General features: G+C 43.4%; 1 protein-coding gene across 3 annotated transcripts in view; it reads right to left on the bottom strand.

Moving 5' to 3' along the window:
• Positions 1-23,254, bottom strand: part of WNT2B (Wnt family member 2B) — a 59,708-nt gene that overhangs the window by 6,986 nt on the left and 29,468 nt on the right. For 2 of the 3 annotated variants that reach the window (XM_069946151.1, XM_069946152.1), the window contains exon 2: positions 7,433-7,653. In XM_069946151.1, coding sequence (XP_069802252.1) covers positions 7,433-7,653 — 221 coding nt within the window. The remainder of the gene's footprint in view (positions 1-7,432; positions 7,654-23,254) is intronic. The other variant, XM_069946153.1, reaches the window with a different exon arrangement.

Raw genomic sequence — 23,254 nt, 5'->3', positions numbered from 1 at the left:
ACTGGTGCCGATCCATTTATGTAAAAAACCCAAAGCAACGTACTTAATGGTACATTTTCTTTAAAGTGTCACTGTCGTGTTTTTTTTTTCAGAAATGAATATTTTAAGAAACTATTATATTTTAAGAAACTTTATAATTGGGTTTATTAGACAAATATGTCATTGTCTGCATTCAAAAAGGCTTTTCCCAGCCCCCCCCCCCCTCCTCTCTCTCATTCACTGCTCATTATCAGGAAATCTCGACTCTTTTACATCAGTCGTGCCCTGTGTAATCTATAGAGAGGGGAGGGGGAGTAGGCAGTAGGGAGATTAGTCGCCAGCAGAGAGCAGAGAACAAAGGATTACATAGCGATAACTGTGTGAAAGACGGTATTCAGAGGTCAGAGAGGTCAGTGCTGACATCAGAGGAGATAGCCGGTGATGTAGCAATAAATTAACTCTTTGTTGTCCTGTTTTGGTGCCTCATCTCCCTCCACCCTTCCTCTCTCCATAGAAAACCATGAAGGTAGGGGGAGGAGCTTCAAACTGCTTTTTCAGGATAAAAATGCATTTTTAGGCTAATAAATCCAATTACAAAGTTTCTTAAAATTGCCTGTACTATTGATTTCTGCAAAAAAAATTTAAAAATTAACCGACAGTGACACTTTAAGCATCCACACTGGATGTATTGCTTAGATATTCTCCCCTAGAATTTTACAGCATCCAATAGAACATGGTACAATTTTTATCATACTGAATACAGAGTAGGTACAGTAGGACCACATATTCTAGTTCCATAGACTGTAGTAGACTCTTGTGCATGATTGAATGATTATATATTAAGAAGATGATAAACAACCAAAAGACATAATGATGAAAAATCGTCCATTAATAAATCCAGGTATGGGATCATCCTGTATATCACCATAGGATTTCAATGGATGTAATAAAATGCAGCTGTTGTAGAATGTTCTATCTCCTGCTGGGGAGATTGGCTAACTGGTTGGCTTTTATGTCCTGCTGAAGAACATCTTCAAGAATCACAGATCTCAAATGTACCGTAAATCCAACAAAAATATCAGGGGAACAAATTCCAAGGCTCTCCTGGACATGGCGTTTGGTATTTGATGGCATTTTAATTTACAGAGCATTTAAAGAGTTGTGAAAAAGTCCATAAATGAGAAACACCAGGGTGTCAAAGCGACCTGTGAAGATTCGGCGCTGCACTGAAGAAACAATGCGCTGACGCTATACACTTGACATTACACTATAACATTGAAGATCACGCAACGGCATGTTTCTTAGTCCGCAGCATGTAATTTACTGGCATATAAACATTAGGGGGGCCATAATTTTGATGCATGGTTTCCAGCTACTCAACCTTTCATATATTCATTACTACCATAAAGAACTCCCCAAATTGGTTTCAAGGTGGTACTGTTAAAGTCCTAGTAGGCAGAATTATTGGGTCAGTTATGCATATTATAATAAAACTATGCATTTATAGTACAAAATGGTGCTGGTTTTCTACTTCTGCTTGTATTTTATTTATCTATCTTTTTGTTGGATGATTCCCATTTACAATATCAGGTTTACTGTATGATATATCAGCTACTTGCATGAATTTAAGAGAGTGGGCCCCATAGTAACCATCAAAGTGGACCCGCCATTGTGGTATTTAGTTTTGCCACCTAAGACAAGAAGGCGTGGGTTGCCCCTCCTTGACAATTTCAAAAACTTTGGGCCAATTCTCTACCTCTTTGCTTGCTTAAAGTTAATTTCCTTTAGTGAAGGGACTCGATAGCAATAGCCACTCAATAGCAATGATGATGGGACCAATCAAGGCTGCACTCTTTGGCTATGTTCACACAACATCAAAAATAGTGAAAAGGCGGCCGATTTTGATATTTAAAATAAAGTCCATTTTTGCCGCGATTTAACTGACTGTAAGGGCAATGCACTGAAGTCAATGGGAAGTCGGAAGACACAATGCATTGAATAACGGAAGTTTTTACCGCGGACGTCAAAATAATGAACGTGATCATTATTTTCGGACGTCTTTTGCAAACAACGGACGTTTTTTATTAGTTGTTCACACAAAGTTTTTCTTTTGTTAACATTCTTTCTCCATTTTTACTGTTAAATTCAATGGACTTTCAATCAAGCCGCACCTAAAGGCCAATTAGTGACCCCAAACTAGAATAATGTGCAAACACAAGTCATTGCTAAGGGGAGGCCACACAGCTAAATGTAGCTGAAAAAGACATTGTGTGAGCATATCCTTTCTCTTTAAAGGGAACCTGTCACCCCCCGTGCCGGGTCAGAGCCCGGGAGATCCCCCGCTAGAACCCCTTATACTCACCTCGTTCCCGAAGTCCCATTCCTGGAGCCGGTCCGGGGACGGAGATATCACCGTGGGAAGTCTAGTGCACGGTGCTGAGATGAGTCCGACTCACCTGAGCAGCGCATGCGCTGGACTTCTCACGGTGATATCTCCGCCCCGGGACCATCTGAAGAAGTGGGACTTTAGGAACGAGGTGAGAGGTGACAGGTCCTCTTTAAGGACTATTTGCAGCTGCATGGTCTGCCTCTATGGCAGGTACCCCACCAAGGTAAAAGCCCCGGCAAGTCCAGCCCTTGTCTTTTGACAGCAACAACATAAAGAGGACATATACTGGACTTGCCGGGGATTTTGCTGTGCTGGAGAACGCCCCCTGGACTTTTGAACCTCATTTACATATTAACAAAAAGACTTATATCGTAGCACTAAGAAAGGACTATAGAAATAACAAAAAGCATGCTGGGAATGATGATGACTAGCAAAAGCTTCTTCTTTACACCTCTTTACACCTCTGTTTTCCTGCTGTCAGGTGCACTATATGGGACCTTTACAAGGGCAATTAGTAGCCATGCAGGCCAATTATTGCCCCATTTAAAAGAGCCAGCAATCAGCTGATAAATGAACAATCCCTCATTCGTCAGCTGGTCACTGGGATTGTGCTACTCTAATCATCATTGTTGGCCAGTCACACATCTCTGTGTGTAAACAGGGAATGTCCGACTGACAATGATGCAAGTGAAGTTCCGCATAAACCATCCAGCGATTGTTCATGCAGCACTGGTGCTATACTATGCTTAAAGGGGCACTCTGGCCAGGACCCCTTTTTCGGCTATGCCTAGGGAGGGGGTGTGGGAAAACATAGCATCCACTTACCTCCCTGGCTCCAGCGCTGCCATCCGCATTTTCCGCTTTCGGTCCCCTGGTGTCTGGCTACTTCCTGGTCTGAGACGGGACTTGAGATGTGACTTGGGGTGCTTAGCCATTTATTGGGAAAGAGAAGGCACCACTATTGCCACTGAATGGCTGAGCATACCTGCCACGTCACGTCTCAAGTCTGGTCTCAGAACAGGAAGCGACCCGAAACCAAGAGACCAGAGGGAGAGAATGCGGACAGCAGTACTGGAGCCAGGGTAATAAGTGGATGTTATTGTTTTCACACACCCCTCCCTTGGGCATTGCTGAAAAAGCGGTCCAGGCTGGAAGTACCCCTTTAAGCTGTGTGAAAGGCTGATTATAAGCTTCAGTCTCTTAGATCAGTCTTTGTATCTGGCAGGAGTTTAGCCATGTGAGAAAAACCTTGAAATCCTATGTAATGCAAGGACCAACTAACACCTACAGTATGTAAAAAGGAAAAATATGTTAGGTGGTTATATATATATATATATATATATATACACAGTATATATATAGCCAAATGAGAGGGTAAGAAATATATATATTTTTTAAAAATTCTATCTGTCATATAGTTAAACAACTTTTATATTTATACAAAAATACATAGCTTTATTAATATACCTGTTAAGTACAAAGCAAAAATAAAATATGCCAGACCGCTTGTATTTGGGACCTTGCAGACAGTAGACTAGCAGAATGCCTTATCGCCTGGCTGGATTCAGACTGAAGCCAGTTCCTCCACCTTTACCTTACACCGTTCCCGAAACCTTATCCAAATATTTACAGATCCAATTACAGTTTTGAGACCTCGTAAACTTGCGCTGCTTATGGTGCTGCGATACGCAGAGATGACCCTTTGTCTCATTTATGTAACGACTGAACACATAACAGTAGAAGAGGAAGGATAAGTGAGAGACAGGCCGCAACAGGCAAACGTGTTTACAGGAAACAGACCGCTCTTTTTGAACAGTCTGGCTCGTTTTCAACAACAAATCTCCTTAAAGTCCCAGATTGGAATGCAGTTCAAAGGCAACAGCTAATAAAATATATAGAGACTTGATAAATACAGCCATTTACGACCAATGAAATGCTACTTTTCACCATGATGGACAAAATGCAAACAGAAGGGTATTTAATGTGAAATATTCTTCTGCTAAATGTTTTAAACTTTAAAAAAAATAGCTAGTTTAATAAAGTAAAATCGTTATCGGAATTCTGGGATTTAAAATTATTCTTTTTTTTTTTGTCAGAATTACCACCAAAATATTATACCAACTACATAATTAACTAACTTATTAATGTCAATACTTTTATATGTAGACTATTTCCTTACTGTGAAGATGTTAAAGTGTCCCTCTCACTGTTACCACATCCGCTGACTAGTGTTCAGTGGACTTGCCAACGTTCTCCAGATCCGAACGCTCAGTATTCGGTGTCTGGAGAAGTTGGATGTCATGTTTTCCTGCAACCCCCTGGCGGCATTTGACACCTTGAGCCAAATGCAGAACGTTTGGGTTTGGAGAACGCTGCAGAACCTTAACAGTTCGGCAAGTCTGCTCAACACTACCACTGGACCAACCGTTAGTGAATTCCACTCGGGGACCAAAAGTTTAGGTATCCAATAATATGTGCGCGACCTTTATTTTTGGTCCAATGGGGGTCACGTGTATTACCGTCTCGGCATGGTCATTTCCATAGGCTTCCATACCAGACCTTTTGGCCACCAAGTGGAATTCCCTGCTGTTTGGGTCAGTGAACATGGTGACAGGTCCGCACGGAGCCGGTCTATAACCAAGCACCATCCCGGCCTGAAGCACTTGAGCCGCATCATAGAGGGGAGAGGTTTCCTCCCACTAAAAGTGGGCCAGCATGCCTCCAGTGCTTGAGACCAGGCCAGTGCTCGGTAATAGATTAGGAAACGTGCGTTGGAACCGAGACGCGGTTCAAATAAAGGACCGTGGCACCGGCATCCCATCTATTTATGATAAAAACAGAAAAGTATTGCTGCATCTAGCTATACATGCAGGAAATCCTCCTCTGTGTTTACCACTTTATAGTTTATGCACAATTGCCCAACATGAAGCTTATTCTCATCATTCTGACGTAGATTCACGTCCTCTAAATGGATAGGTTTGTTATTATTCTGTATAGCTTTTTGAGCTAGGAGGTGACTGCAGTCTGTGAGATGACATAACAGCCCATTCACTTAATGGGTGTGCCTGTGAACGGCAATGATTTACACACCCCTCCACCCAAGAATGTGTTGATGAACAGACGTACAACTCAACCTTATCCAAACAGATTTCTGTTTTGCATCACATGGCTTTTTGTTAAGGATGGTGATGCTTTAAGAAGTCTGCTCATCGCTTTCTATTGTTGGAATTTTTCAGGGTTTTGAAAAGTAAAATATGAAAGTTGGTTTGAAAAGTAATATTAGTCTGATACTGTTATATGGAAACCATTATATGTTAATATACGCATAGGAGATAAGATAACCTAAGGGAATGCATACTACTAGTGTATGGAACTGTAGCATTGTTGCATTCAAGTTTCTTGCACCATTGCTACTAATAGTACTATGTTTGCAAACACAACTCCTGTGAGACTTGTATAGCCACTGTAGCTGTTACCACGATTAGTGGCAACAGCTGTGTCCCACCTCAGCTGTTGATTGGTTGATCGGGCAGTGCAAACACCAACCAACCACGATTAGTGGCTGCAGCTGTGTCCCACCTCAGCTGTTGATTGGCTGAGCGGGCAGTGCAAACACCAACCAACCACGATTAGTGGCTACAGCTGTGTCCCATCTCAGCTGTTGATTGGTTGAGCAGGCAGTGCAAACACCAACCAACCACGATTAGTGGCTACAGCTGTGTCCCACCTCAGCTGTTGATTGGCTGAGCGGGCAGTGGATGTGCCGTCTCAAATTAGAAGAAGCAATGTTGAATGCAACGAGCATCAGTAGAATGGGACAGCAGAGAAAGGTAAGTATAGTTGTGACACATATTTGTAGAATAATAAAACAACTCTGCCAGAGTGGCAGCAGTAAGGAGCGGCGCAGGCTCCTCTGCTCTCACTAATGTTTGTGTCTGGAACTGCAGGGCTACTTAAGCCCTGAAGTTCTTAATTCCCTGTGCTGATCCAGGGGAAAGAAACTTCCCTAGACTCAACATGATAACAAGAGAACTCACAAGTGAACCATCAATACAAGTAACACACAAAAAAAATCGACTATGGCATTACCAGGAGCATCACTATGATCAGCCAACATAGCCCAAGGAGACGGCCACACTTGTTTATGTCCGTTAACTTATAAGAAACTAGACATACAGGGGGAGATTTATCAAACATGGTGTAAAGTGACACTGGCTCAGTTGCCCCTAGCAACCAATCAGATTCCACCTTTCATTCCTCACAGACGCTTTGGAAAATGAAAGGTGGAATCTGATTGGTTGCTAGGGGCAACTGAGCCAGTTTCACTTTACACCATGTTTGATAAATCTCTCCAACAATTCTTATTACCTAAAACTACTCCTTGGAAGATAGCTCAAGACTATATAACATCACTACATTAATACCATCTTTAAATTTTGCTGCAAATTTTGTTCTTATATGATGAAAGGTGTAATTCTACTTCTTTACATATAACTGTACTGTCAAATATTTAATAAAAACAGTTTGAAGAGAATATACAATACATGGGGGAAAGCTGTCTGTCTACATAGCTGTGTGTCAGCAGTCACTGCACAGCGTGTAGTCATTACTATCTAATGACTGATTGTTTTGCAGAGGCTGCAGGGCACATAGCGATGGTAACAGACAGCTTTCCCCCATGTATTGTATATTTAATAGGAATATACAGTACACAGTGTGGGGGAGGGGACACTGCTCTGCACCAATAGCACAGTGCGGCAGCACTGGATAAGATCGGGGAACCAGTTCCCGACATGAACATTGGGGGCAGCAGAGGGGCCTTTGTTACCTCTTACTGCTGCCACTTAATATAATATACATGAAATATTAACATTTTTCTTTATTAAAATCATATTACAAAGTAATATAACTTTATAAAAAAAAATTACTTTTCCCTTTAATTAGATTTACATTGTGCCACCCCAGTACCAGGGCACAAGAATACTACTATATATATATATATATCAGAATTTGATATACATTCCCACACTGCTTAAAGATTTCATTTTAGACATGACAACATACTTCTTAGCATGACTCTACCAAAGACGGTGTGATCTCTGTCCAGGGTGCTGCAGTTCCAGCGATGGTGCCTGAACTGATGCTGGCACTCTCTGATCCACTCCTTAGCTCCCTCACCAATGGCTTGCATAATGTCCGGATGCTTCTGACAGAGTTGTCGCTGCTTGTTGACAAGCCCGGGGATATTATCACATATCACTCTGGCTCCAAGTGCACCTATGTACCTACAAGAGAGAAAAACGATAGCGGTATAAATTACATTATGAATACGTGTAACAAAGATATAATGATATAATTGTACAATTAAAGTTTTTCAAGCAAGATGTTAGATTTGTAATATATAATTTACTAGCCCCCCCCCCCCCCCGGTTTGGCAGAGCGGAGGGTACTTAGTTAAAGTAGTAAATGTTTTTTTCACTAAATAACACACATTACAAAGTTATACAACATTGCAATGTGTGTTATTTATGTGAATGGCCCCCTTCCCCATGTCCCCGCCCGCCCCCCCGACGCTTGATCCGGAAGTGTAATACCGCATTAGCCCCAGATGTCTTCTGTTAGGCTCAGCCAATCACGGCTGAGCAGCTGATGACACGCTGGAGGGGGGCCAGCATGAGGGAGGGCTGGAGCAGTCAGGCCGGCCTCACTGAAGCCGCGCCGCCGAGCAGGTAATGTATATGCTCTCGCCGACGGGCAGCAGGATGCGGGCAGTGGTGATGATGGAGGATGCGGGCGGCGGGGAGAATGGAGGATGCGGGCGGCGGGGATGATAGAGGCGGGGATAGAGGATGCCGGGGCTAATGCGAGCGGCGGGGCTGTGGGCGCCAGGGGGTTAAAGCACATAGTCACAGCGGGATGTCAATCCCGCTGCGAGTACGTGCTAACATAGGCATCAATGGTACTGGATCCGCAGCTGATCTCGCTGCGAATCCGCAGAAGTGAGATCCGCTATGGATCCGGTAGGTGTGAAGACACCCTTTATCTAAAAGTGACAGCCTGGCCCCCAGGGGGTTAAGATAACTTCCTTGAGGCCAGACTGTGCCCTGTTGGTAGAGAGGGGAGCCGGGAAATTATACTTACTGCTTCCATCTGTCTTACTGCTTACTGCTTCCATCCATCTTTACTAATGCTGCTCAGCCAATCAGACGGGACAACACTGCAGCTGCTGATTGGTTAACCAGAGTTTGCTCAGCCAATCAGCAGCTGCCATAGTGAAGGTGGCAGAAAGACTGCCCGGTAAGTATATACCCCCCCCCCCCCATGTGATTTAAAGTGTACTTGTCACAATCGGACCTTCTGGTTTGGCGGAGAGATCCTCTACTAATCCAAAAGATCAGTTCTGCATGGATACAGAGACGCAGTCAGACAATAATGCATTGTCCATGGAAACCTGACCTTCTGGATTAGCAGACGACCCCTCCCCTGATCCGGAAGGTGCGATTGTGGCAGATACACTTTATTAAGGCTGTGAAAATGTGTTATGCATTTCCACATCCTTAAAGGTGAAGTCCAAGACATCCTTAAAATGTCAAGTTCGAACGTACCTCTCCCCGTGCCTGCGGTGAGCGGCAGGAATGGCTTTAGGATCCCCACCGGACTCTGGGATCTCTGGCGTTGCACACGTCATGTCCCGGCTGACTGGGGTGGGACGCCGCTCCAGTCACTGATTGGCTGAGCAGCCAGTCCATCAGCTGGGACAGGCATTTTCCCCCTGAGTCATGATGTTATCCCAACTTGGGGGGAAAATGTCTTCTAGTGGGTCTTGCGCTCACCATAGGCACGGGGAGAGGTAAGTTCATACTCGTCATCGAATTACGCCCTCCCCCTGACGGATTTTAAAAATGGCCGGACATCTCCTTTAAAGTTTGCTGAAAGGATGCTAACCCATTTAAGTACCTTTTTGTACTCGAGCACCCGAGCAGCATGCAGTACTCGCTCCAGTATCGGGTACTTTCGAATAGCCCGATACTCTTATCTCTATTAACAACGTAAAGCTTGGAATAAAGAAAACTCAGCAGTTTTCATTTTTGACTCCTCTTCTCTTCTTTCTAATAAAGAACTAACTGTAACACAACACAGATATGAATGGATATTTATGAGCTACGTCCAGAAGATTTTCCTAAGAATTTTCATTTGGAGGAGAAGTGGGATTTTCCATATCTGTCTTCTGGCCAGACTTCTTAGTTATCTAGGAAGAAATAACGTATTCTCTGCGAGCTCCACGTGTCACGAATACGGCGGAGCCAGAAGCTTCAGAGTTCCTTACATTTGCAAAGTGAGGGAGTGATGGAAAAGTTACTATTACCCACACTTCATTCCCAATAGAATTCTCTGAGCTCATTCTGCAATTCCCCAAAGATACTTCTGTTTTTTTGGACTTATTAGTGAAGCAAATAGTTTGTAAGGATTTATCGTGTATCCCCCTCACTTTAAGAGACTGATGTCTGAGGGACTGCCCAGCCAGGTAAGGTGCCCTCACACACACTTTTTGTCTGGAAAAAAGCCAACGCAGCGTATATGTTTTTTTTATGCGTTTGCATTTTTCTCTCGTTTTTGACTTTGTGTGGAGGGGGGTTTCCTCCCTCTGGGGGCGTGTCGGCCCGCCGCCAGTGCTTCACTTCTGGCCGGTGTCCGGGAATAGAATGGCGCCGTATGCGGTGGGGGTTCAAAAACAGGATTGCGGCACTGCCTTCCCCACGCCGGCACTGTTCTATCTATATGAAACACTTAAAGCGAATGTAAACTGTTCACTCTCAGCTAGCGGCTATGTTCACTCACAGTCTTCCTCCTCGGGTCCCGCGCGCTCTAGCTTCAGAATGGCCTGTCAGCTGACAGGCCACTCAGCCAATCACAGGCCGCAGGGGTCCCGGCCTGTGATTGGCTGAGCGCTCCGTCAGCAGACAGGCCATTCTGAAGCCAGAGCGCGCGGGACCCGGGGAGGAAGACGGAGCGGAGCAGAAGACCTGACAGGTAATGTATGCTGCTGCTGCTTCTCAAATCGTTTGTCGCCTGCCGTGCACTGCTATTCAACCGTAGCGATGTGCGGTGGGGGAACAATGATTTTAGGTCTGGCCCTAAATGAACGATCAGCCGATGACACGATCATCGGCTAATCGTTCCCTCTATTTCACAGAGCGATAATCGGCCGAATCGGGCCGATTCGGCCGATTATCGTTACTGTGGAATAGGGCCCTTAGGCAGAATGGGGGGGGATCTCGTATTATAGGCGGACGCTAATAATGCTCATGATTATTATTAGCGAATGTCTATATTCTATATTCCGAGACTGCCACCTTCCCTCACTGTGTTCCAGAAGTGGGAATGACGCCTTATAGTGGTTAATTTCAAATATATACTAAAACATTCAAAGACCAGTGCCATCTAGAGTGAAGTTCAACCATCAGATGTGCTCTGCATGAGAGCTGTAATGTTATGTAATGTGTGTTTTAGGCTATGCTGGCAGTGGCTAGGTTCACACCATAAAAAAATGTCGACCATCTTTCACAACAACGGCCGTCACAACGCCGTTATTGTAAACCTGGCTTGGTTTCTTTTAGGGGGAACAAGTCCAAAACCACTTATTACAAGGGGTAGATTACCCCATGTTCCAAATTTCTGATACTATTAGACAGCTGTTGCGTTACAGCTTGCTGCACTTCAGGAGCTCGGGAAAGTCCAATAAATCATATTTATGCCCAATCCTTAATAATTCAGTATACTAGAGAGAAAGAACCAATTCACACGGTCAACCGGCATCTCTGCATCAGTTCTTAAAAGTATAGCTGGAATCTTCAGGCCCTTTTACATGGGGTGAGGAGGCAGAGTGTGTTTGAAGGACCTTCACAAGGCTCGATCGGTCATGTGGCCTATTCACTACAGATGATTTTACTGCCTGCACAAAAGATGTAATCTGCCGATGGTTTGTCGGTTGTCAGCCAATCGCTGACCCTAAAGGCCCTACTACGCTGAATGATTATCGGCCTTACTTGGCTGGTTGTTGAGCGTTCAGGCCGATAATCCTTTAGTGTAATAGTATATGTTGAAAGGACATGATCAGCCGATATGCACGATGTTGGCTGATCATAGTCTATCAACATGTTGAAGGATCACGATGTGTGCAGTGACGGTCTTTTGCCCGGTGATCCATGTAATAGAAGTGGCGGCAGCACACCACCGTTGACTTCAATGGGCAGCCCGATTGATCAAAGGATCTTTCGGGCGGCCCCTCCTGCTGCTCCCCTCTCGCTTTCTGTGCATGTAAGGAGTAAACACATAATAGATCATTAGGCCAAGATTTTGGCAGATAGTTTTAAATCCATAAAAAGAGGGCAAATACTGTAGGTCTATAGCAGGGGTGTCAAACTCAGGCCCTCCAGATGTTGCAAAACTACAAATCCCATCATGCCTGGGCAGCCAAAGCTTATAGGAGTTGTAGTTTTGTAACAGCTGGAGGGCCTGAGTTTGACACATCTGGTCTATAGGGTCATTCCCCTCCTTGTATGTGCCCTAAGGGAATCCATTAGGAAATGACTCTAAGAGCTCTTTCTAGGGTTTTACCTGGTTTATCGCCAAATTTATGGAAGTAACATTCACATTTAAAAAGGGGCAAATGGACACGAGAAATAGCTAGGTACCCACGTCAGGCATAGAGAGAGCCCTAGAAAAAAAGATTTGTGTCCAATTCATTAATTCTCTGCAAGACACCTGCTATTTACGCTGTTATTTAAAGCTACTCTGTACCCACAATCTGCCCCCCCCCCAACCACTTGTACCTTCGGATAGCTGCTTTTAATCCTCCCCACCCTCCTCATCATAAGGAACGCCCCTGGACAGGATTTCCCTAATCATTGTCTAAACACTGCACATGTGCTGGATCGTCAAGGCCCATGTGCAGTGTTCAGACAAGTGATGAATAGGGGAAACCTACCTGGAGCATTCCTAATGATGAGGAGGGCAGGCAGAGGGGACAGAGAGGCAGTGCAGACCGAGGGCACAAATACTCTAGGCCACGCTAGTATGACACAGGGCTGGAGGTTTAAAAGTTGTTTTTTAGGACACTAACTGCATCCCCTGCCGAACGGACCCCAGGACAGATCTTAGATTAGAAAGCAGCTGCTATTAGAAAGCAGCTATCCGACAGTGCAAGTGGTTTGGGGGGGGTCACATTGTGGGTACAGGGTCACTTTAACAATAGAACTTCTAATATCAGCCTTATGCATTTCCCAAAATCAAGTTTTTTTCTGAATTCCTCCACTATCTCTGCGCACGTTGTTGTCCACGTGACTTATCAGACCAGCTTACTTCTACTAGTTCATGGTCCAGTTGGTGCTCACATGCTTATTATAGGTGCTTTGGCGGTAGCCCAAGCTCAATATTGGCACTATGACTAGTCTGTTACTATGTAGCCCCTTATGCACTGTGCGCTCTGACAACTTTTTATTAGAGATGAGTAAATCTCAGAAGATGGATGCAGCCCTAAGGCTGCCTGGAAATCATAAATATATCCATAGGTCATAGGTTGTATCTATGTTTTCCAGATATCTATGTTTTACAGGTTACATCCAACTTCTTCAGCCACCGATAACCAAATGCCTTACCCTTAGGTTCGGATGGAGCTGAGCTTGTTCTAGATTCACTCATCTCTACCGATTACCACAAAGTCCAGCATAGTGAGAGAACTACTTACTGCTAGTGAAGTACATGTACGGACTGGGTGTTAACCTTTTCATAGTTAAATACTTATTTGTAATTTTAAGGAGATTAAAGGATTCTCCCAAGACATTACCTTGCCACGTATCCATAGAATAGTTGACAAGGACTGACTGGTGAAGGTGCAACCTAAAGGACCTCACTATTCATTGAAACTGGGGTCCTATGGACCGTAAGAGAATGGAGCGCTGGTAACACATGCACATTGATGCTCTATAAACTTGCTGTGGTACAGGCAAAGGTAGCCAGCGTTGTACTGTAGTGAACTTATGTTCCGCAGTCCCCGAATAAGCGAATGGAGTCATAGTATGCATGCTCAATATATTTGGGGGACAAGGGAACTGTTGAGATACTTGGGGTCCTAGCGATCAGGTGCCCAATGATCAGATTTTTTCGTGCATAGGTGATAAGTTATGAGGTCACCTAATCGCGGTGGGATGGTTTACACCAGGGGTGTCAAACTCAAATACACAGTGGGCCAAAATAAAAAAAATTGGACAAAGTCGCGGGCCAACTATGATAATTATTAAAGGGCGAATGCAGTGTTTGGTGTTTCTGGCACTGTCAGTGGTGTGCGTCTCCTATCGCTGTGCACAATGATAAATTACATGATATATTGCTATGATATGATTATTCCCCAACCCATGTAATAGCCAACTCCCCAATATTGCCCCATGTAGTAGCCAACCCAACCAAAATTGCCTCACATATTAGCCATACCTCCCAATAGTGCCAAAGTAGTAACCAGCCCCCCAAGTGTCTCATATAGTAGCCAGCCCTCACCAATAGTCTCATATAGTAGACAGCCCTCACCAATAGTCTCATATAGTAGCCAGCCCTCCCCTGTAGTCTCATATAGTAGACAGCCCTCACCAATAGTCTCATATAGTAGCCAGCCCTCACCAATAGTCTCATATAGTAGACAGCCCTCACCAATAGTCTCATATAGTAGCCAGCCCTCCCCTGTAATCTCATATAGTAGACAGCCCTCACCAATAGTCTCATATAGTAGCCAGCCCTCACCAATAGTCTCATATAGTAGACAGCCCTCACCAATAGTCTCATATAGTAGCCAGCCCTCCCCTGTAGTCTCATATAGTAGCCAGCCCTTCCCCATAGTCTCTTATGTAGTAGCCAGACCTTCCCTATAGTCTCTTATGTAGTAGCCAGCCTTTCTCTGTAGTCTTATATAGTAACCAGCCCTCCTCATAGTCTCTTATGTAGTAGCCAGCCCTTCCCCATAGTCTCTTATATAGTAACCAGCCCTCCTCATAGTCTCTTATGTAGTAGCCAGCCCTTCCCCATAGTCTCTTATATAGTAACCAGCCCTCCTCATAGTCTCTTATATAGTAGCCAGCCCTTCCCCATAGTCTCTTATATAGTAGCCAGCCCTTCCCCATAGTCTCTTATATAGTAGCCAGCCCTTCTCTGTAGTCTCATTTAGTAACCAGCCCTCCCCATAGTCTCTTATATAGTGGCCATCCCCTTAGAACAGTTGTTAAAGGGAACCTATTATCCGTGGACGGCCCCCCATACTTACCCCATCCTGCCGCTCCCACTCATTATGCCGGTCCCGCTGTGCAGATATGACCGCCAACTCATCTTCTCATGTAAGTATTAGGACCATATCCAGGGGTAGGGTGGATTGGGGGGCTGTCCATGGGTGACAGATTGTCCCATTAAGCTTGGACTCACCCTTTTCTGCGACCCAGAGGCAGGACATGTGATGACGACACTGCGCTGCCAGCGTTGGGACACCGCTCACATACTCCTAGGCCACAGGCTAAAAACTGCCTGTGGCCTACAAGATTATAATATGGGTGGTCCAAATGACTGTCCGGAGCACCCATATTATAATCTAATGCAATGACGGGCCAGATCTAATTCAAACTCTGAATTGCCTGGCGGGCCAAACATAATGGCACAGCGGGCCAGAGTTTGACATGGCTGGTTTACACCATTTGCAAACGGTAACCAAGAGCCTCATCATTTTTATGGGAATTTTTTTTATCAGTTGGGGGGGGGGCTGCTTTTAACTATTTTCATGCCTATGGTGGGTCTGTATCTTGCCATTGCGGTGAGCTGTTGTATTTTCTGTGTTTTTGTGTGTTTGCAATTTCAGCCATAGCAACGTGCTCCTGCCTAGTGTGAATGGTGTTCTACTCACAGATACCATGTTGTCAGCTGCATTCTTGTGATGCTGAGTGTTTTGCACAATAGACCGATACTAGATATATCTACAGGCATTTATCTAATGTCTTAGGCCAGATTAAGGTTGTATAAAGAATTGTCCAGAAATAGGCATATAAAGTGAATTTATGTTTTTTACACAGCTCATCAATGCTTCCTTGTGTGTTCGGAATGCTGGCAGCATGACAAGGTCAGATGAGGATGGGATTGCATATTACAGGACAGCAATGTGGATTGTGTGGACTATTACTCACATCTATTGTTCATACTGTTATTTTTTTTTTTTCTTTCAAATCAACTGGTGCCAGAAAGTGCCAGAGATTTGTAATTTACTTCTATTAAAAAAGTCTTCCAGTACTTAACAGCTGCTGTTTGTCCTGCAGGAAGTGGTGTATTCTTTCCAGTGTGACACAGTGCTCTCTGCTGCCACCTCTGTCCATGTCAGGAACTGTGCAGAGCAGGAGCGCATCCCCATAGAAAACCTCTCCTGCTCTCCAGACTGAAAAAGAATACCACATAATTGTCCTGTGTAATTGCCGGCAATGATTGAAAAATCATCCATGTGTCGTTGATCATTGAATTAAATCTGACCCTAAAGGCCCGTATTACACGTAGTGATTATCATAAAAAGAGTCGCTATAATGATCGATTTTGTAGCAAACGATTCTGGGGTTATTTCATTCACTAAATACTGTTATGAACGATCATTTTTACTTCGTTATATGGCCGCTAATCGTTCCTCAGGACGGCCCACACAACATGTTTTATCTGTGAACGACTTATTACACAAACAAATATGTGAACGGTCGGCGAACTACCAAGGATAATTTTTCAACATGGCGAAAAACAAAAACAAACTTTTTTTCGTTGGACGTTTGACGTTATCGCTAATTTTTAAACACAGGGAGCTGCTGTGAGTACTATGAGTAGTTATTTATAACTGTATGCTGAACAATTTTGCTATAAAGTTGCTGACCCCTTTACTTTCACAGAGTTTTTCTGATCACTATCGATTTCTGGAGCGACAGCCTGGGAGCGACAGCCTGGGAGCGACAGCCTGGGAGCGACAGCCTGGGAGCGACAGCCTGGGAGCGACAGCCTGGGGGCGACAGCCTGGGGGCGACAGCCTGGGGGCGATAGCCTGGGAGCGACAGCCTGGGAGCGACAGCCTGGGAGCGACAGCCCGCTCGGCCAATCACTGTCAGTCCCAAGATAAGTTCCTCTCAGAAGTGTAGGCTCTTTAGTCAGTAGTTTTATATGCAGCAGCAGGAGGGAGAGAGGAGGGAAGCGCCTTAATGATTGCTTCTCTCCGCTCATCTAGCGTTCAGTGTGGATCTCAGCACCAAGATCCTAACTGATTAAAACTTTGGACATGACTTTTTTTTTGTAATTAACAGCAAATTGAAGGCTTTAGGGTTCTATCCTTAACCCTTTGAGGACCAGGCCCAAAATGACCCAGTGGACCGCGCAAATTTTGATCTTAGTGTTTTCGTTTTTCCCTCCTCCCCTTCTAAGAGCTCTAGCACTTTCAGTCTTCTATCTACAGGGCCATGTAATGGCTTATTTGTTACAGGAATAGTTGTACTGTGTAATGGCGTCTTTCATTTTACCATAACATGTATGATGGAATCCCAAATATATTATTTATGAAAATATAAATAGGTGAAATCGTAAAAAAAGAATGCAATATGGTAACGTTTGGGGGGTTCCTGTGTCTATGTAATGCACTATATGGTAACAGCGACATGATACTATTATTCTATAGTTCAGTCCGAACACAACCATATGCAGGTTACACAGATTCTCTAATGTTATATATATTTTTTTTAATGAAATCCTTTTTTTGGCAATTAAATATTAATAAAATGGGCCTATTGTGACGCTTATAACGGTTTTATTTTTTCACCTATGGGGCTGTATGTAGTGTCATTTTTTCCGCCATGATCTCTAGTTTTTATTAATACTATATTTGTGAAGATCGGACGTTTTGATCACTTTTTATTATTTTTTTTTTATATATAATGTAACATAAAATCAATAATCCGCGCACTTTTCCCCCTCTTTTCATGTACGCCGGTCACCGTTCGCAGTGACACTTGTTATATTTTAATAAATCGGAAAATTACGCACGCTACAGTATATTATATGTTTATTTATTTATTTTTTTACGTTTTATTTATATAATGGGAAAGGGGGTGATTTAGACTTTTATTGGGGGAGGGGCTATGGGGTAGTGTGTTGGTTTTTTTTTTTTTTTTTTTAAATACAATTTAAGTCCCTTTGGGGGACTTGTACTTTGATTACTTTTATTTTACACACTGATCACTGCTATGCCATAGGCATAGCATTGATCAGTGTTATCGGCGCTCTGCTTATTGAGCCTGTGACCAGAGCGCCGATCGGACCGCTCGGAGGCAGGTGAGAGACCTCCGGCGGTCCGTTTTACCGATCGGGACCCCCGCAGTCACACTGCGGGGGTCCCGATTGGTAAGTGTCAGGGGACTCCCCCTGTCACTTACACTTAAACGCCGCGGCCACACGGCGTTTAAGGAGTTAATTTTACGCTGCAGCGCGGTCGCTGCAGCGTGTCATTAACGGTGAGGTGCCGACTGCTGATTGCAGCCAGCCCCCACCTGCTATGAAGCGCGCTTCATAGCTCAGGACGTACCAGTACGTCCAGGGTCGTCTGGGGACAGACTTCCAGGACGTACCGGTACGTCCTAGGTCGTCTAGGGGTTAAAGGGGGACTATTAGAAGAATCTAACCTGCTGATATGTCCCTATTGTACACAAGATGCTGAGGATGATGGTAAGTTTCTAGCTTTTATCCTCGGCATGGTTTCCATGATATTAGGATTTTAAAGGGGTTATCCAGCGCTACAAAAACATGGCCACTTTCCCCCCCTCTCTTTTCTCCAGTCCAGGTGTAGTTTACTGTTAAGATCCATTTACTTCAACAGAACTGAGTTTGGAGACAAGAGAGGGGAAAAGTGGCCATTTTTTTGTAGTGCGGGATAACCCCTTAATCCCTAAGCTAATAAGTCGTTGTAGTGCACTCGGGGCAGGACTCCCACCCCTAGTGCACTGATCTGCCCCCAGCAAGCCACACCTTCTAATGACTATTATCAGAGCGGGATGGCTGAGGGGTAGAATGGTGCACTGGGGGTGATAGCCCCATCCCCAGCTAAATTACTTATTTGCATAGGGATTAAACTCCTAATATCGCTGAAATTATGCAGAGGATGAAGGGTTGAAGCTTACCTTCATCCTCAGCACCTCATGCACTAAAGGGACATAGCAGGTTAGATTCTTCTAATCTGCTGATAGTTCCCTATTAAGAAGATGACCCTAAAGTAGGGATGGGAACCTTCGACCCTTTAGCTTTGGCTGTCCGGGCATGATGGGAATTCCTACCCTAATGCCTTCATTTTGTTCTACTTGTGTTAATGTAAAGAAAAAAAAAATTGCCTAAGAAACTCACCACCATCCTCAGCGCCCCGTGAACTATTGGGACATATCAGCAGGTGAGATACTTCTGAGCTACTGATAGTTTGCCTTTAATGTGCTTCAATACTTTACATATACCAGAATGCTGGCTGGCTGATGGGGAGAGCACCACACCACCCTTTAGGTAGCCCCTTAAGTCCCACTTGGTTGCAAGTATTGGAACATAAATAGGGAAACAACAGGGTGTCCCCTTTTTGTTAAAGTCTAACTCAAGGTGCGAGTATTGCGATCATGACAAGGGCTTGCTAAGCCAGGCGTCCATCCACTGACAGCCGTTTCGGAGTACTTGCCCCTCATCAATGTGGAGCAGGATTCTGGCTAATTGGGGCAATGACAAATCAACCAACAAAACACAGTGATCACTGAACTCAAGGAGATTAGTGAAAAAATTGCCCGTGGCAACAGGCTAGAGTTATCTGGCTATCCCGTGTTTTGAGACTCGCAACCAAGGCTCCACGGACTCTTGTTTTGCATATTTAAATTTTTGGAGGGATCAGTGGGGACTCTTGATTGAGTACTTCATTAGAATTTTTTCACTGATCTCCTTGAGTTCAGTGATCACTGTGTTTTGTTGGTTGATTTGTCATTGCCCCAACTAGCCAGAATCCTGCTCCACACTGACGAGGGGCAAATACCCCAAAACAGCTGTCTGTGGATGGAAGCCTGCCTTGGCAAGCCCTTGCCATGATCGCAATACTTGCACCTTGAGTTAGACATTGACAAATGGGGCCACCATGTTGTTTCCCTATTTATGTTCCAATACTAACAACCGAGTGGGACTTAAGGGGCTATTTATCAGGGTGGTGTGGTGCTCTCCCCATCATGGAGGCACCTTGTGGCAACAGGCTAGAGATATCTGGCTATTCCCGTGTTTTGAGACTCTTAACTGAGGCTCCACGGACTCTTGTTTTGCAGGATCAGAAACTGGTAAATGCTTAATTTACAGAGCATACAACTTTAAAGGGGTAGTTAACAAAAAAAAAAACTCTTCCAGTACTTCTCAGCTGCTTTATGTCCTGCAGGAAGTGGTGTATTCTTTCCAGTCTGAAGAACAGGAGAAGTTTTCTATGGGGATTTGCTACTTCTCTGGACAGTTCCTGACATGGACAGAGGGGGCAGCAGAGAGAACTGTGTCAGACTGGAAAGAATACACCACTTCCTGTAGAACATACAGCAGCTGATAAGTACTAAAAGACTGCACTTTGTGGCACCAATTGATTAGAAAGAATTTTTTTTTTTGTGAACATCCCATTTAACCTTTTGACCATCCAAAAAAGCAAAGAACAATTAATTATTTACTATTACCCATCTTGACTATGAAATACCAATCACTTGAATGTAATTGAAAAAATGCTTGGCTTGCACATACTGGAGACTTCTGAGCTAAAATGTTTACTTCTGAAGTGGAAAGTACTGTGACATCTTTGGCAAAGAAATAAATCTTCTAGGGTTTGTGAGAGCGAATATTCTATTTTATATCTATTTTACTCGAACTAGCCAAGAACTTAATTTGACTCTTTAACCAAGAATATTTTTGCATTAATTTAATACAGTTAGTAAAAAAATAGAGAAGACATGAAAAGTGGATTTAGTGCCAACATCCTCAAAGCAAATGTTTAAAACTGCATGAATTTTACAGCAGAAATTTAGCATTTTACAGCAGAAATGTAGTATTTTATGGTGCCTTAAAGGGGTATCCCAGTGAAAATATTTTTTCTTTCAAATAAATTGGTGTCAGAAAGTTATATGCACTGTCCACTGCGTCAGACTGGAAAGAATACACCACTTCCTGCAGGACATACAGCAGCTGATAAGTACTGGAAGACTGGATATTTTTTAAATAGAAGTAAATAACAAATCTATATAACTTTCTGACACCAATTGATTTGAAAGAAAAATGTTTTCACTGGAGTACCCCTTTAAGGCACCATAACACTACATTTCTCTTAGCTGCTGTTAAATTTATGCAGTTTTCAACTGTCCAGAGCAGGAGAATTTTTTTATGGGGATTTGCTACTGCTCTGGACAGTTCCTGACATGGACAGAGGTGGCAGCAGAGACCACTGTGTTAGGGTGGGTTCTCGCGGATTAATTCAGCCTTTCCGCCGACTCCATAGACACCGTTCTATGGGCCAGCTGATTGTCTTATAGGGCGGATGCTGAAAAACTTTGGAAATTGACTTGAGAATCTGCAGTCGCTGCATACGGTGGGGGGAGCTGAAAAACATCCGTATCATTGCCGTATGCAGTGATCGTATGAAGGGCAGAGCAAGTTGCAGGCGTCCGGGGTATGAAAAAAAGAGATACGGTAGAGTGGCACTGTGCCCAGAAAAACACACCTCTCACCCGTCTGGCCGCCCTTGTATCCTACCGGTATTACTATACCGCCTTCTCTGCCTCTCAGATGTTGTTTTTTTTATTAATTTTTATTTGGTGTGCGTTGGAAGAGGGGTAGTCTTATACAGCGAGTATATCCCAAACTCTATGGTGGAGATTTATCAAACATGGTATGAAGTGAAACCGGCTCAGTTGCCCCTAGCAACCTATCAGATTCCACCTTTCATTCCTCATAGACTCTTTGGAAAATGAAAGGTGGAATCTGATTGGTTGCTAGGGGCAACTGAGCCAGTTTCACTTTAAACCATGTGTAATAAATCTCCCCCATAGTGTAAAGTGAAACTGGCTCAGTTGCCCCTAGCAACCAATCAGATTCTACCTTTCATTTTCCGAACAGTCTGTGAGGAATGAAAGGTGGAATCTGATTGGTTGCTAGGAGCAACTGAGCCAGTTTTACTTTACACTATGGGGGAGATTTATTACACATGGTGTAAAGTGAAACTGGCTCAGTTGCCCCTAGCAACCAATCAGATTCCACCTTTCATTTCTCACAGACTCTTTGGAAAATGAAAGGTGGAATCTGATTGGTTGCTAGGGGCAACTGAGCCAGTTTCACTTTACACCATGTTTGATAAATGTCCCCCTATATTTTAACTGGAAAAGTTAACAACCAGTCTTATATGCTGGAAAATACGGTATATACTAATTGTATAAAACAATACCAACACATCCTGATATCCCAGTATACCTTGTCACTACCAATAGCAGAACTTCTTTTTTCTATGTCACCGGTTTATTTTATTGGTAAATTTCTATTTGACTGCAACAACGAGTCCATACGAATCAACTATTTTAGTATCTGACCAGCAGGAATCTGCCTAGATAGATCTCATTTTACTATGTGGGTGGCTGATCCCTGCTGGCCTTTGATTCTGTCCCTGGAGGCATGAAGCAATGATCAAATGATTCGTCTTTTGTAAAGCTCAATTAAAAATAGGAGCCCTTGGCATTTAAGCCAGTAGCTTAAATGAAAAACTAACTCCACTCCACTGGGCTGCATTCATTATGCTCATTACATGGAATCATGAACATCTTGGCCGGGGCTACAAGATCCGTGGTTAGGAGGATTTCCCATTGGCATTCGGCCATTAGATTATAGACATCAGAAACATAACCCTTCACACTGTGTGGATAATTATATTTGTAACCTTCTGACTCTCATTATTACACGCAGCAAGAGAACATTTACACTAGGACTTATCGGAGCTGTAATATACAAATATTATTACTATTATTATTATGAATAATAATTCTAGTAATAATACTTTAAATAATAATAGTAATAATAATTATTATTAATTTTAATAATAATAATAATAATAATAATAATAAATATAATTTTAAATGATAATTAGAATAAATAATAAAATATTTTAATAATAACAATAATAATAATACTTTTTAAGGCTATGTTCACACTGCGTATATTTCAGTCAGTATATGTATATTTCAGTCAGTATGGCAACCAAAACCAGGAGTTTATTAAAAACACAGAAAGGATCTGTTCACACAATGTTGAAATTGAGTGGATGGCCGCCATTTTATGGCAAATATTTGCTGTTATTTTAGAACAACGGCTGCTGTATTGAAATAATGGCAGTTATTTACTGTTATATGGCGGCCATCCACTCAATTTCACCATTGTGTGACCAGATCCTTTCTGTGTTTTTAATCCACTCCTGGTTTTGGTTGCAATACTGACTGAAATATACGTAGTGTGAACGCAGCCTTAAATAATTATTATAATTATTATCGTTAATAATAATAATAATAATAATTATTTAATAACGATAATGAGTAGCTGATTATAATAGGTCAGTTTCGGGTGGTAGCCTGGGGCCCATGGCCCCCAGACTTATGTTCAGTCATGATTTGCATAAAAATCGCTGCTTTTAGGGATGGTCTGAACCTGCCGAACCCGGACTCTCTGCAATGATTTCCGCTGTCTTAAACCTCCGTGGAGAGGGTGGATAAAGCGGGAAGACCACCTGGAAAACTGGGATACAGCCTATAGCTGTGGCTG

The sequence above is a fragment of the Dendropsophus ebraccatus genome, chromosome 11, assembly GCF_027789765.1.
Source record: "Dendropsophus ebraccatus isolate aDenEbr1 chromosome 11, aDenEbr1.pat, whole genome shotgun sequence".
NCBI lineage: Eukaryota > Metazoa > Chordata > Amphibia > Anura > Hylidae > Dendropsophus > Dendropsophus ebraccatus.
The sequence above is the reverse complement of the archived record's forward strand: the minus strand, read 5'-3'. Positions and strand labels throughout refer to the sequence as shown.